At 51.6% G+C, this 14416-nt stretch overlaps 1 protein-coding gene across 1 annotated transcript in view; it reads left to right on the top strand.

Moving 5' to 3' along the window:
* GRIN1 (glutamate ionotropic receptor NMDA type subunit 1) overlaps positions 1-14416 on the top strand; it is a 42494-nt gene that overhangs the window by 6519 nt on the left and 21559 nt on the right. The window contains exons 2-5 of the mRNA XM_027896958.1: positions 1179-1313; positions 7566-7742; positions 12108-12170; positions 12960-13061. Coding sequence (XP_027752759.1) covers positions 1179-1313; positions 7566-7742; positions 12108-12170; positions 12960-13061 — 477 coding nt within the window. The remainder of the gene's footprint in view (positions 1-1178; positions 1314-7565; positions 7743-12107; positions 12171-12959; positions 13062-14416) is intronic.

Raw genomic sequence — 14416 nt, 5'->3', positions numbered from 1 at the left:
GCACAGCACAGCACAGCACAGTCCTCCCCTCGCCCCCACACAGCCCCCAGCCTCTGCCCCCAGGGCCTGGTTCTGTCCCAGGGCCGTGCCCCAGCTCTGCTGGGTGCAGGTCCTTGCCCACCCCTGTCAGTGGGGCACCGGGCAGCTCTGCCCTGGGCACCCCCTCCTCCTGCCTCCCCAGGACCCCCCAGCTCCTTCTCTAGCGATTCCTCCCTTCTCCCACGTTAAGGTCTCCAGCCCCTGCCCCAGCTCGCTCTACACCCTCAGCTTGCTCCCACCCAATGCCAGGCAGGATCATCCCTGTTCCCTCCAGACCCCAGGCCCCCTTCCCCAGGCAGTGCTTCATCCTGCTCTCCTGGGCAGGCAATCTGTCCCTCCAGCCTGGGACTCGGACAGATGCCTGGGGAAGAAGAAGTGTTATTTCCTCCCAGACATCAAAGTCCTTGCACAGATTCACCCTCGCTGGAGACCTGTCACCAGCTGGGGACATTCCTTGTGCTGTGAAAGGGCAGTGGTGTAACAAAAGATCCCCCAGAGATTACCCATCTCCTTCCTTTCCGTTTGGCACAAAATAGGATCCTGCTGGAGACCAACATCCCAGCCCTGCAGTAACAGCAGGATTTCACTGAGACTGTCCTTCCCCATTTTGGTATAACCCAGATCCCCTCTGCCTGGCATGCTGAGGGCAGATCCTGGCTCCTGCCCCCCCAGCTCTCTCATTTCTGTGCCCAGGGCCAGATGGCTGGTTCTCTCCGTGGCTCTGCGCTCCTGCCGCAGTCCCAGCTGACCACTTTGTTTGTAATAGTCCTCAGAGGGGAATTACAGCTGAGTATTAAATGTGTGGTTAAAGAAATCGCATTACACAGTGTGACTGTAAGGGAGATGTTTCCCTTTAATCTGTAATCCATGGAAGTTATTAGTTTAGTGAGCAGAGCGGATAGGCACCGCGTTTCCATTAGGATATAACCCTGAGCAGACCCATCACCTCCAGCCACAGCACAGCAACCCCTGCTCCCAGCACAGTCCTTGCTTCCCTGTTCCCAGTTATCTCAATGCCACTATCATGGTAACATGGGGCTGTTTAACATTGCAGAAAAGAAAAGGGAAAAAAAAAATCATGCTGAACGACTGATGTGCTCCTGTGAAATAATGTTTGTGTCGTGTATCCTGTCCTGCAGGTCTATGCAATATTAGTTAGTCACCCTCCTGCTCCCAACGATCACCTAACACCAACACCTGTATCATACACAGCTGGCTTCTACAGGATCCCTGTCATTGGTCTGACAACACGCATGTCTATATATTCTGATAAGGTAACTGATGCACGTTTCTAGTCTAGTACCTCATACATGTGCTGTAAATCAAGAGTGCCCGTCAGGAGGGTTAATGATGTCTACTCTCTGTGTCTGTCTGTCCACCCTCTCCAGCTCAGCCTGCAGCTCCCTCTCTCTCTCCTGCATTTCCCAGTACATTATTTTTTCACAGCTGCCAGTGCTGACCTACATAGTGCCGGATGATTTCTGCAGCGTGGCTCTGCCAGGCTGCTGGGCTCGCTGCTCTTCAGCCCAGCAGAGGCATGAGCTGGTTGCTGCCCTGCTCACTAGTGACAGCCAGGGGGTCCAGGGGGCTCCCCGGGTGTGTGGGGCCCGGTGGAGGGGCAGGAGGATCCTATAAGAACCTGTAGATCGGGCAGGAGCTCTCTGGGGCTTGAAGGTTGTTTGGTTGCATTCACCTCTCTGGGTTTTTGGGATATTGGTAGGGAGATCACAGAATATCCCGAGGCTTCACGTGACACTCAGTCTGGCCAGCACTCAAGACAGAGGTTCCAATTCCAGTGTCTCAAACCACTGCAGCTGTCTCTGTGGGGAACACAGAGACTTCCAGACTGGATGAGGTTGTGGGAGCAGTGCCCTGTCCTGGGCAAGGACAGCCCATCTGTGATTACTGAAAGCAAAGGGAGGAGCTGAGCAGAGCCAGGCCATCCACATGCCATTGCAGGATTTCATGCAGGCACTCGAGCACAGCGGGTGAGATCAAGCCTGTTTCGAAGCACGAATTGGCCTTTGCTTGGAAAATGTGAATATTCACAAATGTAAATGTTCAGTGCAAAAATAGTCCCTCCGCCCACATGCTAAATGAAGTCAAATTTCAGGAGGGAGGAGCAGAGGCTCCTAGAGATGCACCAGCAGCACTGCTCAGCTGGAGCAGCAGCAGCTCTTGGCATCTCCCACCAGTAAAGTCATGATAGGATGGACAGCAAGCCAAGACCACGGTAGTGACAGCGATGGTGGCTGGCTGGGCTGGGGGCCTGCATGGGCAGGGTCCCACCAGGCATGGTTAGAGGGAAAGGGAAGGCAGCAGAGCTGGCAGAGCAAGGGAGAGGGCAGGCAGAAATTGTGCAGGGGGAATTTGCTTCGTGTTGCTGTGGAGCAGGAATATGTCTGATAGAAATGTCACTGAGAGGGACCTTACCTGAGGCAGGATTGGTGTGCCTGCCCCGAGGGGCTGGGACCTGCCCTGACAGTCTCTGCTTCTGACAGACTTTTCCTATTAAAAGTGTTTTCTGCAAATCTGGCTCATAAAATGCACCTGACTCACTTCAGGGCTGGAGGAGCGACCCACTGTCACAGCGATGACCCAGTGCAGTGTCAGGAGCTGCTCTCCATGGAATATTTTGGGGAGTTCAGCAGGTGCAGGGCTGTGGGTTTCACTTGCCTGGCACAGGGCGGGCATGGAGGCCACCCTGCCCCTACCAGGCTCGTCTCACCCCTCTGAGCACTCCTGCCTGTCTGACCTCCTGCTCAGCCACCTGCCCACCCAGGCACATGGGGACCTGGGGGCCTGGGGGATTGGAGCTCTCTGCAGATGCTGGCAGGGGATGGGGCAAAGGCAGGGACTGGGTAGAGGAGCAAAGAACGTTGAACAGTGGAAGAGACAGCAAAGGTGGTGGTGGAATGGGGGACAGAGGGGTGTGAAGCCATGGGACAGGCTCTGCACACCCCATGCAGGACAGGCTGGCTTGTGTGACACAGGGACATTCAGCTGTTCTTTTTTTGGTTTCCAGTGATCAGCTTGGTTTTGGGGTTGTTTTTTTAAATTCAGTAAATTATATCTTTCAGCTTAGTTTCTATGGAAACAAGCTGGGAAGATCACTTTGTATGCACGCCCCTGATTGGTTTTGAAGGCGTCAGGCAATTTTAGCTAAATTTCACAGGGGGTTGAAGTGGAGTTAATTATGGTCCTCTCCAGGCTATGCTGCCAGGGGGAGGAAAGGTGTGGGCCTCAGCACAGACAGGTTTGCCCAGTACCTTCTGATGCTCCTGGAGCATCCCCAGTCGAGCACAGTGGCCCATGAGCTGTAGCCAGTCTACCAGCAAAGATACCCCAGGGAAGGGAGCTTTATTGCTCCCAGTATCCAACCAACTGTTTTTCTAGAAGTGCTATTGCAGCTGAATGGTCTGGCTTGGCAGCCTTTGGCCTCCTTGTACATCTTATGAAATCATTGCCTGTTCCTGCACAGAGACTCTCCCACCACCCAGCACAGTCCTGCACACTGAGGGCTCTCTGGAGCCCCAGTCACCTCTGGGTGGGGTGAGCAGGGAATCGGAGGAGGGAAGGGGGCTCTCACGGTGAAGTGATCAGAGTGGCCCCCCTGGCTGTGGAGAGCCCTCCACGGAGATCTGATGGACTGAGCACTGCAAAAATCACACTCTGGCCTTCCTATGCTGGGCCCTCTGCACGACAACCTGGGTTGTGCTTTAGTGCTCCTGCTCCCACGTGGCTTTGGGGGTGTTTGTGCCTCCTTTGCATCTCAGCTGAAAAAATGAGGTGTCACAGACATCTTGGCAATATGAGAGATATGAAATGACATGGAGAGTGTGAGAACAAAGCTCGTGGGGAAATGCACAGCTCAAGGACCAGGAAGGTCTGGTGCTGTTCATCACCACCGTGTGGAATGCGATCCCTACCTGTGTGGTGGGGATGAAGGGACATCCTGGGTGCCCAGAGGTGCTGAGCCCCACACTGCACCCTAATCAGAGAGCTGTTGCAGTGAAGGATCAAGGGGGGTTAACTGAGACTTGCTCTGCTGGTTAAAGAGATGGAAAATGGAGTTTAGTCATCCTGCACTTGGAGAACTCTTTCAATTCCAGCACCTGGTCCTGGTAGTTACAACGAGGTCTGTCTCCCTCTTTCTCTCTCTCTTCAGCCTGGGGATGGCTTTTAGCTCTGGTTCCTGCTCTCAGGGTAAGCACTCCATGCCAGAAGTGAGTTATTGCTCACTGAGAGAGGTACCTTTCTGTATTACTGGTCTCACTGTCAACCGATGCTCAGCAGAAACCTTGTTAATCAGAGTGGGAAGCTGGACTGGAAGTGGGGAAAAAGCGATTTCCTTTGACCAAGGTCAGGATCAGGATTCCTTCACCTGTAAGCAATGATCAGAGAGGCTGTTAAGTGTGACACAGAGTTGTTTGCCCCAGGAATGGGCAGCCCAGCCACCAGCAGAGTAGCTCAGCCCTCAGTCAGGCAGCCTGGAATGTTCCAGAGCAGACCAGGCTAGAGCAGTGATGGGCTGATGGAGCTCACTCGTTCCAGTGGAGAAGAGCTCTTCACAGGCTCTCAGGATTCCAGCTGGGACAAGGACAGACACCCCCCAGTCCACAGGGGCCGTTCCCCAGAGGCTGCCACGTCCCTTCCCCCGTGCCCTGCAGGGAGAGGCACACAGTGCGTTTGAGCCTGAGCTGCCCACCCCTCTGTCCCCACTGAACCCCTCCCTGCACATCTGAGCTACCTCAGAGTTATCTCAGCTCCCTCCCACGTCCACAGCCGTCACGTGGGGCAGTGGACAGCCTCCTTCCACGGGGATGCTGGCCAAGGCTTCTTTGTCATATCCAGCTGGTGATTTTTACTTCATTTTCCTGAGCTTTATAGGTTGGGATCTCTGTCAATCTCTTTGAAACTGCCCAGGCAGCTCATTTTGGGATTGAATTGCTAGAAGGAGGATCGACCTCATTTCCACAGTTAAGTGAAACAAAAGCACATTGCCTACTCAAGCTTTAATTTTTCTTTAATTTCCAGTAGGAAAAATAACTCCACCAGCCATGGACCATGAGCTGGGATGAGCCCTTAGGGAGGCAGAACTAAGGGGATAGCAAGCCTTTCCCTCAGGGACCTGTAAGTGGTGCTGATGTGGACACACATCCATGGTGGCCTCCAGCCATGCCCTGTGCACATGCCCTACGGACACAAACTCCATCAGTGGGCACCCACAAGTACCTCTTCCCCTGAGCATGGCCATGTGCAGACTGTGCACAGGGATTCCAGCACCCAAGCCCTTTCCCTGCAGGGGCACAGACACTCACACACTTGCTGCATGGACATTTGTGCCTGGATTCCACAGCATCATCTGCTCAAACAGCTCCTCTTCGTATGTGCTCACATCAACCAAGTCAGGAACACTAATAGTTTACAGTTCCTAAGTCCTGACCCCACACAGAATCATCATGGAATCCTAGAATAGTTTGTGTTGGGTGGGACCTTAAAGACCACCTTGTTCCACCCCCTGCCATGGGCAGGGACACCTTCCACCAGCCCAGGTTGCTCCAAGTCCCACTCAACCTGGCCTTGGACAATTCCAGGGATCCAGGGGCAGCCACAGCTTCTCTGGGCAACCTGTGCCAGGGCCTGCCCACCCTCACAGAACTTGCCATGAGTTATTCTTCATTATCCCATTTAAAAACCACAATTCTGTAATCCAGGAGCTGAGACACCACTGGAGCAAGGCCATGGCCCTTTTGACACCATACTGGAAACTGTTAAACCAAGTTGCTCCCAACAACCTCGTAATAAATTGTTCATCTGAACCAAGTGATATGTATTTACAATACTTAAGGAAGTCATGATCAGTTTAAACACCATTTTTACAAGCTAATGGGAAACTAGAAAGTAATTTGATGCAATATACTGAAATCTCAGAGATTTTTTAATTTCAAAAATGTATTGAAAGAATTTTGTTAGCATTTCTTTTCCCATGTTTTTCTAATTTTTTTGAATATTAGCTTTTCTGGGTTTTTTTTCAGCTCTTTTCTGATTTTTTTTTTTCATTTTCATTTTCCCTAGATTTCCTTAAAGCAATTAAAAATTCTCATGGGTTAGAAACTAGAAATGCTCAGATCCATCTTGTGTATCTCTGGCCCAAGCTGTGGAACAGGACCTGGAAACTCCTGGGCATCTCTGCTGACTCCAAACAGATCTTGAACACTGTGTTGGTGTGGAGATTGTGGTTGTTCTTCCATTGTTTGTCCCTTGGGGCTTCTTCCCAATCCCATGGATTAGGGCTGGGCTTGTGGGGTGAGCTGCATTTCTGCTGCTCTTCCTGAAACTGGGAATGCTTGTATCAGTCAGACAGAGCTGCAGCTCTGAAGTGCTTGTTGTGGCTCTCTTGGTTTGCTTCCTCCTTTTTTTAAACATCCCCAGTTCTCCTCAGTGGCTCAGTAATCAGGACGTGTTCCCAGTGCCTTGGTGGTTTTGCTGCTGCCTCTGTCATGGTTTGGTTTGATGTTATCACCATGTTGAGTGTGAGGAAAAGGCTTTATTTGGTGTGTCTGTTCCTGCTGTGTGGGCCCATGGGGGACACGGTGACTTTTCCCTTCCAGTGTGATCTACTTTGGCCCCTGCAGGACATTTCTGACCCATGCTGGGTCTGGTCTCTGGGTGAGCAGTTCTGAACAAGCCCTGTTTGGTCCAGACAACCATCTCAGCCTCAAAGAAAGAAATATTATGGTGCTTTCCTTTTTGTCCTCTCTGGTTCAGAATTCTGCCTCCCTCCGGCACGTAGCTGGGTTGTCAAGTAAGGCCCCTGCTGAGCATGAGCACTTTGACTTTCTAATATTTGACTGTAGGGCCTTTTGGAAAAGCTGCATTTGTTTGAGAGCTCTCTGTTTGAGAGCTTTTTGGTCCAATTGCTCCCCTAACAGTGCTGTACTTAATTAGGCTGGAATTGCTATTGCACAATCATCCAACCATAACGATGTCTTTAACCAAATCACAGAGGTCAGCTGGGACATGAGTCCAGAGCTGCCTCCTCCTGTGGAACAGGCTGACCTAGAAACACTCAGAGAGCATGTTATAAAACTGCTTTTCTGAACTTCTATCATGACAAATAACGAATATATAGCTGCCTGTTCCTGCCTCTTGCTCCTCTCTAAAGGGAATTCAACATCTTTGTGATGGCCATTGCTCAGTGACAATTTTGAAAGGTCAAGAGGCAAGGCTATATTTGCACTGAACACTGCTGGCCCTTCGTGGCTCAACAGGCTTTTCTTCACTGTGGACCACAAAGCAAACAACCCTCTTTGCCATGCTCTGGATTAACCACAGAGAGGTACAAAATCATAGCCAGGATTTGCTTCTCAGGCAGAAGGAAGGAGAGCAGGTTAGCATTAGAGGTGTGCTCGAGGTGTGCAACCCAGAGGTCTTCCCAAAATGGCTTTGTGATCCCAGCCCTGTCCCTGCAAACCCGGCTGACAACCCCACAGTCTGTGTTGAGCTCTTGTTCTTCCTTGCAGAGCATCCACCTGTCCTTTTTGCGCACGGTCCCACCATACTCTCACCAGGCCAATGTCTGGTTTGAGATGATGAGAGTCTTCAACTGGAATCACGTCATTCTGATAGTCAGTGACGACCACGAAGGTCGTGCTGCACAAAAGAAGCTGGAGACCCTCCTGGAGGAGAAAGAGTCCAAGGTCAGTTCCTGAACATTGTCTTGTAGCTTTGTTTAAGCAACAACAAAACTAGAAGTCTCGGGCTGTTGTATGTATGTAGATTTCTGTATGTAAAACACCTTTTCTTTCCATTGTAACATGGCTAACATGCTTAAAGCATCAACAGTGTCTGACTAGTACCTGACAGAACTTTGTACTTTATTCATTTCACTTGCTTTGCCATGGTCAAAATCTCCTACATGTAAATCGACTACAAAATGAAGGGAAGGATAACCTGGAGCTCTGCAAATGCCTCGCCCGAGATTCCCACCTAAGGAGAGGACCAGTCACTCAGCTTAGGGAAGCACCTGCCCCATTGCAGCCACCCTGGGGCCAGCCAGACCCAGCAATGCCAAACCAACCCCGAAAAGCAGCTTCTCAATTGGCTTCCTGGGGCTCACCTTAGAGGCTTAGGAGGGGTCAGGCAGCTGGAGCGTTGCCGCCCCGAGGGGTTCAGCACCCTCTGTGTAGAGCTGTGGGCCGCAGGCTGGCGCCCCTTCCCATCTCCATCGAAGCACATGCCAAACGCTGCTTTCCTGACACCCATTGCTGTTACCAGAGGGCGGTTGTGGCTGCGGGAGCGGCTTTCTGCAGCAGATGCACTGCACCTGCACTCAGGGCCAGCAGGGAGCAGGGAGGGAGGTCCCCCAGCCTGCTAGAGATTCAGGAGGACAACCACAGACCTGCGGCGTGGAGTGAAAGGACCAAGAAAACTTTCCAGACAAGCAGGGAAGGAGAACGCAGGAGCTGTTTGGCTGCAATCTGCAAGGCAAGGAACCACCTCCTGTCCTACAGGGTGAAGTCCCAGCATATTCTCTTGCCTGGGACAGGGTGAGCCCCCTTTGGGTGTGCAGACACCGAGCCCATCCAAGTCTCCAGCAGCATCAGGGCAGGAACCAATTTGGGGTTGTTCCCTCCTGGGTCACAGGCAGGGACCTCAATCTGATCTTCTCCAGCCCCACCAGCAGCTGCTGGACTTTTGGCAGTCAGTCAGCTGTTGGAGAGGTGTGGCCATAGACACTTCCTGTGCTTGGAGTTGGTGGCTCAGCTGAGAGATCAGAGAGAGCAGCCTGTTACTGCTCTTCATCACCTCCCTGTCAACAACTGGTGCAGGGCTGCAGGCTGGCACAAGCCACACTGAACAACAGGCTTTTGGTTTTGGCGGTGATTTCCAAGGGGTCTCATCCTTGCTGCATCCTGGGTCATCGTGAGACACTGACGTGCCATCAGCTAGTGGGATCCTCCTGCCTCCAAAGGCAGTTTCCCACTGGGTGACTGGAATATATTTCACTCCAAAGCCTATTCCCAGCACAATGTCACTCATCCAAGGAGAGCCACTGCCAGTGTCTTATTCCTTTCCTTGCAGCTTTTGATTTCCACTTTCTGCTTTCCTGTAATTCCTCTGTGTTCCCTTTTGCTGCTCCCTCTCACGCCTCCACTCCTTGCTTGCTCCATGTGATGCTCCCAGGCACAGGGTGCATCTCTTCTTCAGCCTGTCCATCACATGGGAAAGCTTTTAGATCTGGAGCTTGAAAGATGGAGAGTGGGGGATGTGCTCAGACCTGCCCCACATTTGCTCTGCATCTATAACATGTCTTGGCAGCCACTGGGCTGCTGCAGATGCCCAGGCCACTCTCCAGTCTGGGGCACCTGCTCTGTAGTGGTAGGTCACTTCGTCTTCCCTTTGGGGTTTGCCACTGCATCTTGTTTCTTTTTCTCTTGCAACAAATGTCAAACAGACAGGTGTGACTGCTCTTGAAGGTGGTACATAGCCTGCTGGGGCTTTCCTGTTTGCCTCAGTCTCTTCTTCTAATTCCTCTTCTGATCACTGTTGTGCTCTCTCTCTTCATGCCATGCAGTGGTACCTGGGGCCCTGCCCAGCCTCTCAAGGGCAGCCTGGCCCTGGGGAGGGAGCAGGCAGGAGACCTGATCTCGACCTCTGCAGGCTTGGATCACAGTCCCCGAGGTCCTGTCCTCAGAGACTCACCTGCCCACCTGAGCTCTTGCCCTGGAGCATGGCTGTGTCCCCCAGAGCCTGCACTGGCCCTGGGTGTCACTCAGGCACCACTGTGTGGATTTTCACTTCCACCAGGCACTCCAAGCCCAGCACTCAGGCCATGCTGGCCAGTCCTGGCACATCCCACATGCTGGCCTTGTCTTAGGTCTGTCAGCAGTAACTCTACTGCTCCACCCCAGATGCTCATCCATCTGGGCAGGCCACCAGTGCTGCTCAGGATCAGGAGGGAATGTTGGACCCTGTGAAGTTTGTCCAAGTCAGAGGTGGCAGGTCTCTGGTGTTCTGGGTCCCTTTCTCCAGGACAGTGACAACTCTTTCAATGAATGCCTCAAACCTGGTGGAAATTTTAATTTGTGGGTCCCTGTGTGAAACATGAGCTGAAGAGCAGGGAAGGGCTGCAGGACCACATGGAAAAATGGGGGGGGAAAAAGAGACATTATTAGTCTAGTTCTGGAAATAGGGAGAGTGACAGGGAGAGGTGATCAGGTGCCAGCTTTGCTGTACCCAAGACTCTACTGACCAGCCTGGATCGAGGTGCATATCCCAGGCACACAAGGCTATTCATGTCTGGAGGCTGCAAGACGGATGACCAAGTTTTTGGCTTCACTGACAGTGCCTAAGGAGAAATGACCAGTGTCCCATCACTGGAGAACGTTCATGCTGTCCTGCCCTTCTGTCCTCCTTGGAGGCAGTTGTTACCCCAGGTCTCACTGCAATCTCAGCAGTCTCTAAGAAGCCACTGCAGAAATCCTGGCTGTGGATGTCATCAGAAGTGAAGGCAGACCTGGGCTCCAAGCAGATTTTGCCTCCTCAGATACTTTGCCTTGCAAGGACTCAATTCCTTTGAGCAATGAAGACCTGCCAGGCTGTGTCCAAGGAGAGGAAAGCAAAGACCACACGGTTGCACAGAAAGCACACCTGCAAAATGCCCTGCCAAAGATTGGCCTGGGCGCTCAGGAAAAGGCAAGCAAGACACAGAGATAAAACCTGGCTGTCTGAAAAACAACCTGGGAACATGAACCCTTGCACTTCAGGGGTGCAGAGGGTCTGGCTCCTGTCAGGGATCAGTTGCCATTGCCTTAAGGCTGTGGAAAAATGAAGATCAGAATAGAGCTGTGTCCCGTACCCCGTATACACAGATCAGGGATGCTCAGCGGGGGTGGGGTGGGAACAAGAAGAAGAGGTCAGACATTGTCCCACCAAAACCTGCCAAGCCTTCTCCTGAAGGCATTGTCAGGTTGCTGTTATTGCTGACCACGAGGGTTGCTCCCAGGAGGATCCACGGGGCTCTGTGCACGCTGCTGCAGGGTCACAGCTCCTGAGAGCAGAGGCTGCTGGCCCTCAGCACGCTGCCTGCAGAGGAGGGAACCTCCAGAAGTAGGTTTCGAGCCTTGGGCTCCTTTGGAGCCAGGCAGCAGAAGTGGCTCAGGCAGGAGACAAGGGGAGGAGAAGGTTTTCCACTCCACTCCCTCATCTCCAGGGTCAGAGCATGTTGAGCCCCCTGCCCTGAGCCCCAGTGACGCTCTGCTCAGCAGCGTGGAGACCACCAAGCAGTGAGCCCCACCAGCCACATGTAGGACCAGGTTATGGGCACTGTGCTCTCAGGGAGCTGCACCTCCCAGGGCCACCCTTGTGCCACAGAGCCACGAGGTGCCCTTGGCCCTCCCCAGGCACCAGGTAAAAGCTGCAATGCCATCCCATGATCACCATCGCTTCATATCGCCACGCTTTGAGCCAGCATGGGACGTAGAGAACGTTACCTTTCTCTTTTGGATGTCAACAGAGCTCCAAAAGGCTGCTCCCTCCTTTCAGGGGGTGAGAAGTTCAGCTGAGACACCTCGCTTGCTGTGAACTCTCTGAGGGTGACCAGGATTGTAATGCTCGTAGTGACTCTAGCACTGCTAATACTCTTAACTGTGACAGTTTGCCTTCATGCAGCACCTCCCGTACACAACATTTTGTCCTTTACTTCCACGGTAATTCCATGGAAAGCCCACCACTTAGGCCCTTAGATTGTTTCTGAGCTTAAGATAAAAAAATTCCTTGCCGAAGAATCCCCCCAGTCCCGCAAGGGAAATGCACCTGCAACATCGCACCAGCTGTGGCACTCAGGCTTGCTCTGTGTGACATGGCCTTGCACCGGGACTCCCGTGGCAGCTGAGGCACTCTCTGTCCTGATAGTGGTTTTTGCGAGCTCCAGCGTTATAGAGACCCTTTAGCAAACAGTGGAGGAGGAGGTGGATGTTGGATTGCTTTACTACACGTCATTTTCAACTGTTTATAATATTCTTCTGTGTCTACATATTTTCTCTGTGCACATTATTCATCAGAGTAAAAAAAGGAACTATGAAAACCTCGACCAACTTTCCTATGACAACAAGCGAGGACCCAAGGTATATATGCATGGAAATGCACGCCGCCCACCAACCTAACTAGCAAATGAAAAGTAGCCACAGCCACCAGAAAAATAAAAAAAAAAAAAAAAAAAAAAAAAAAAAAAAAAAAAAAAAAAAAAGTGAAAGAGAAAAAAAAAGAAAATAAAAGAAAGGAAAAAAAAAATCCATGACTATGTTTCTTGGTAGCACGTTTTTATGTTGAGATAGTTTGGTTTGGACTTGAGAATGGAAACTTAGCCAGCTGACCCTGGAAGGATTTCTTTTTGAAACATGCATGTGAACCAGTAATTAACTTGCAAGTTTTTTTTTTTTTTTTTGAAAAGTTGAACCAACCCCCTTTCCTCCCCAAAGGAAACGGTTCCTTGGTGTAAGTTGCTCACTTTGACTCCCAAAGGTTAACCTTGTGCAATGTTTTTTTCATTTCCCATGTTTTTGAAAAACAACACTCGTTTGAGTTTTCAATTGCATTTCAAAGCCTTTTTCTCTTTCCTGTACAATGCACGCCTCTTTTTGGGTCTTGATTGACTTCAGTTTGCATGCACAGTGCAAAAAAATAAAAATAAAAAAATAAAACAACCAAAAAGTCAAAATCTTAGAAGAGAAAGGAAGGAAGGAAAGAAAGAAAAGAAAGAAAAGAAAGAAAAAAGAAAAAAAAACTATAACCAACCTTATTTAGCAGACTTTTGTGCAGTTTAATGAATTCTCTTGACCTTTTCTAGATAGCATGGCTCTCACCACCAGTCCTGGGGCTCCCACACTAACCATCTTTGCTCACACTAATCACAGGCTGAGAAAGTGCTTCAGTTTGACCCTGGAACCAAAAATGTGACATCGCTGCTGCTGGAGGCGAAGGAGCTGGAGGCTCGGGTCATCATCCTCTCTGCCAGGTAAGGCAGTGCCACTCCTTCCCCTCCCCGCCTGCTCTTCTCCTCTCCCCTTTGCAGCACTGCCCAGAACTGGAGTCAGAGCAGGTTTAGGGTTTGTCATCCTTCCAAGGAGCCCGAGAGAAAATCCCTGTGGTGGTTTAAGCCCCAGTAGCAGCCAAGCCCCTCAGCCACTCACCCACTCACCAACAACGATATCAGGGACAGAATCACAAGGGTCAAAGATGGAGAACTCGAGGGTTGAGATAAAGACAGTTTAATAGGGAAAGGGGAAAGCAAAAGCCACTCACACAAGCAAAGAAAAACATGGAATTATTTCACCCCTTCCCATGGACAGCAGGTGTTCAGCACCTCCAGGAGGGCAGGGCCCCACCCCACAGAATGGTGACTTGGGAAGACAAACACCATCACCCCAAATGTCCCGCCCCACTCCTTCTTCCCCCAACTTTACATACTGAAAATGATATCATATGGTCTGGAGTATCCCTTGGATCAGCTGGGGTCAGCTGTCCCTGATGTGTCTCCCCCAGCCCCCCATGCACTCCCAACTTCCAGGCCAGTGTGGCAGCAGGAAAGCAGAAAAGCCTTGGCCCTCTGTAAGCCCTGCTCAGCAATAACAGAAACATCCCTGTATATCCACCCAGTGTCCAGAACAAACCCAGACACAGCCCCACACCAGCCACGGGGAAGAAAATTAACTCTCCCCCAGCTGAATGCAGCACAACCCCAGACATGGCTGTCCTGGGGAGCTGGTGGGTGCTGTGCTGTGCTGGACATGCTGCTGGCCTGGGAGCTGGCAGTCCCCAGCGTGGCTGAGATGTCTGTCCTGCACAGTGTCAGCAGCTGCAGAACCAGTTGCAGTTAATGGTGGTGTATCCTGGCCCAGCTGTGTGGGAGGGGAGTCTCTCTGTCCCCGTGCCTGCAGCATAAGGACTGGGCCAGATGTGCTGATGCTCAGCAGTGCTGGGCCCTGTGGGATCGGGTGAAGCTGGGAGAAAGATTCCCATTGCATGAAGAAATGAGGTGTTACCCAGGAGAAACACCTGTCAGAGAAGGGATACCTGGACTTGTGTCTGTCCTGGGACTGACACCCCCTTGGGACCTGACACAGGAGAAAAGGGACCATTCAGCACCTGGAGCTGCATTGCCCTTCCCTTCATAAAGCTCTTAGAGAGTGTCCAAAGGAGGCAACGAGGATGGGGAAGGGCCTTGATTTGAAGGCGTGTGAGGACACTGAGGGCACTTGGTGTGTTCAGCTGCAGAAGAGGAGACTGAGGGGAGAGCTCATTGCAGTTCCAACTGCCTGGGCAGGGGCAGAGGAGGGGCAGGACTGAGCTCTGCTCTGGGGGGAGCAGGGAC

The sequence above is a fragment of the Empidonax traillii genome, unplaced genomic scaffold, assembly GCF_003031625.1.
Source record: "Empidonax traillii isolate 1590-97213 ecotype Southwest subspecies unplaced genomic scaffold, ASM303162v1 scaffold520:size1094406, whole genome shotgun sequence".
Classification (NCBI taxonomy): domain Eukaryota; kingdom Metazoa; phylum Chordata; class Aves; order Passeriformes; family Tyrannidae; genus Empidonax; species Empidonax traillii.
The sequence above is the reverse complement of the archived record's forward strand: the minus strand, read 5'-3'. Positions and strand labels throughout refer to the sequence as shown.